General features: G+C 40.5%; 1 protein-coding gene across 1 annotated transcript in view; it reads left to right on the top strand.

The window, feature by feature from the left end:
* Nucleotides 1–2485, top strand: part of LOC109915720 (androgen receptor-like) — a 416431-nt gene extending 413946 nt beyond the window's left edge. Inside the window, exon 9 of the mRNA XM_048605453.1 lies at nucleotides 2448–2485. Within this exon, the coding sequence (XP_048461410.1) occupies nucleotides 2448–2470 (23 nt within the window). The 3' untranslated portion in view covers nucleotides 2471–2485. The remainder of the gene's footprint in view (nucleotides 1–2447) is intronic.
* The last annotated feature ends 661 nt before the right edge of the window (nucleotides 2486–3146 follow it).

The following is a 3146-nucleotide window of genomic DNA, read 5'->3' as shown; positions in this document are numbered from 1 at the left end:
ATGCTGCCTGGCCTGCTGTGTTCATCCAGCTCCACACCTTGTTATCTCAGACTCTAGCATCGGCAGTTCCTACTATCTCTGATCAGGTTCATTAATGTCCTACACAGAATGAAATCTACTGTCCTTACTTGGTCTGGTCTACACATGACTCCAGAAATACAGCAATGTGGTTGATTCTTAATGGCTTTCTGGGGAATTAGGCATGGGTAATAAATGCTGGCCTAGCTAGTGCCACTTGTATCCCATGAATTAACTTTTTTAAAAAAATGTTGCACCACCATATTATGTTATGGAGTGATGCAGGTTTGATCCACTGTTCTACTAAGTTACTGACAGCTTCTGGCTTGATATGGAAGCTCTGGAGAATCCTCTTCAAAAGGGATAGTAACCTGCATCTTCATTCCCCCTGGCAGCCAGTTCAGAGTGATAACGACAGAGACTTAAGAACGTGAACATTCCTTTCTATAGGTATGTGTGACCCAGGGAGAAGCCTAAACTTCTTAAAGAATGAAAACAAATTAATTGACCAGCAACTCTCTTTGAGCACAGTTGTATTTATATAAATATTTGGTTAACTTTAATTACAACTGGAAAGCAGTTGCATAAATTCCTTAAATAGTGTGACGATGATGCGGCTTTAAGAGGTTATTTTGTCCTGGTTTGAGGCGCCAAGCAGTCTACTGAAACCACTTGAATAAATACATTGGGAAGCCTTGGGTTTTTGTTTAGCAACCTGAACGGGTGTGGCCAGCTCTCATAGATCAGGATTTCTAGGTTTTGGTTTCTCAGTAGCATCTGAAGCTGTTGGGGTCTCAACAGAGCTGGAAGCTTCAGTAAATGTCTCCTGACTGCTACTCTGTCTGAATTTTCTCTTGATTTTTTTTCCTTCTGGATTAGAGAACTGCATGTGAGAATCTGTGTCTGAATTTGCCTTTTTGCCAAGGGTTGTGTTTATGGGATGTTACTATAGTGGAATAGTTAATTAAAAATAGGCACTGTATGTATTATTCAGTTACATTTTCCAATAGAGTGACTATTATAAGTTCTTCTTTCTTTTGTTTGTATTTCAACTATAGTGTTTTAAATAAATTGTGTTTTTGCTTAATGTCAAGCACTTTGATCGGTGACATTGCATCTGGAACATGCACTTCACGTTTACCTTTAAAATAAGAAAAAGTTAAGGTCTAGGCTAGCTTAAAATATTTTGAGGGGGTCTGGTCTGGTCCATAACAATAGCAAATTTAGGTAATCTAGGCAAATTTAAACAAGAATAAAAAAATCCTTTTACAATTCCATATCATTTTCTAGATAATTATAGTGAATAACAGGGCACATAACTCACTTGACAACAAAATGGGGTAAAAGGTGTTGATGCTAATTCTCACCTCCAACACTGATCCTCCTAATTGCAGATTTTAACCCACTGCTGACTTTCCAAAGATCCTATAGGTGGAAATGAAGTTGCTTTTTGAACCCCGTGTGCAGATTGTTGTGTGGACAACACACAAACATGCTACGTCTTAACGCAGCAAGCTGCCTCATTGTACCCATACTTCAAAATCTGGTCTATGTTGATATCTTCAGAGATAATCACTGAAAGACTTCTAAGTGACAGAGCCTATCCCCTTTCTCCCATCATTAACAACATTGCTAGGAATGGGCTCAACAGCAGCAGTAGACTGGTGTAATGAGGTAGATACCTTTGCAAGAGTTGACATCCTTGTCACCTCAAACGAAAGAGGTAGGTTCAAGCATCATAGCTGCTGGTTGGCAGTACACCCTTAGAGACTGATCTCCAAGCTTGCATGTAGACATAATTTACTTTTAATATTCTTCTCTTCAGTAAATCCTTCTTGATCCAGTGAGACCAAGCCAGCCAGGAAACGTCCATTTCCAAGGGTCTGAAGTGCTTTCAAGTTGTGAACTATGTCCTCACTAACACAATTTAGCTCCCCCAGTGAAAGTATCCAAGATATTATGTCAGAATGTTGGCCTGCCTCTTACAGTATATTACTTTCCCTAGATCAAACTAAAACAATTTAGCTGGTGGTTGATCTTGGAATTTCAAATGACGTGGGAGCGCTGAAGTGAGAGGTGTGGTGGTATTAATCCTTTAAATTGAAGGAAAAAGTTTTGAGGTTGTGCATGCATGGAGATGTGCAGCTACATCATCATATACTCAATTGGTATTTCCTTTAATCATTATCCTTTTGAGAAGGGCTCATTTAAAGCTCTTACAGGTAAAGATTCTGCTGGCTACTAAGGTGTTCAAGTTTGAAGTTCAAATTAGAAGCTCTGGAGAGACACTCAGCCTCATTATCAATTCTTGGCTGAGAGCCCAGATACCAAATGTTTTAATGAAGATCTGTAGCTTGGGTTGCGGTTGGAGTTGTTGATTGGTTTACCGAGCTGACTGGTTTTCATGCAAATGTTCGTCTCCCTTCTAGGTGACATCGTCAATGCTGTATAGCCTCCGCTGAAGCACTGTTGCTCTGTCCCTGGTAAAGAAGAGAACAACAATCAACTCCCGTTTTTAGACATAACGGTGGAATGAATGAACAATGGGGAATTCCTTACAAGCGTATACAGAAAGACTACACACGCAGACTTTTTTTTCTAAAGAAGGGTCTAGGCCCGAAACGTCAGCCTTCCTGCTCCTCTGATGCTGCTTGGCCTGCTGTGTTCATCCAGCTCTACACCTTGTTATCTCAGATTCTCCAGCATCTGCAGTTCCTACTATCTCTCACACACAGACCAAATCCTGAATTACAACAGTAGCCACCCCAACATCCACAGAGCTGTGTCAAGACTCTGTTTAAACAAGCGTTAACACTCTGGAGCTATGCAAAAACGAAGTGGAACACCTATGCAGAATCTTTGCGAACAATCATTATCCTAATAGCTTCATCCACCGATGACAACAATAAGAATACAGTAAATAAAAACCGAACGAACTGTGGAAGCTGTAAATCAGGAACTAAAACAGAAGCTGCTGGAAAAGCTCAGCAGGTCTGGCAGCATCTGTGAAGTAAACAATTAGAGTTAACCTTTTGGGTCCGGTGACCCTTCCTCAGAACACTGAGGAAGTTCTGAGGAAGGGTCACTGGACCCGAAACATTAACTCTGAATTTTTTTTCACAGATGCT

This window comes from Rhincodon typus, chromosome 14, assembly GCF_021869965.1.
Source record: "Rhincodon typus isolate 14 chromosome 14, sRhiTyp1.1, whole genome shotgun sequence".
Classification (NCBI taxonomy): domain Eukaryota; kingdom Metazoa; phylum Chordata; class Chondrichthyes; order Orectolobiformes; family Rhincodontidae; genus Rhincodon; species Rhincodon typus.
Note: the sequence above shows the minus strand (reverse complement) of the source record. Positions and strands in the feature narration are given on the sequence as shown.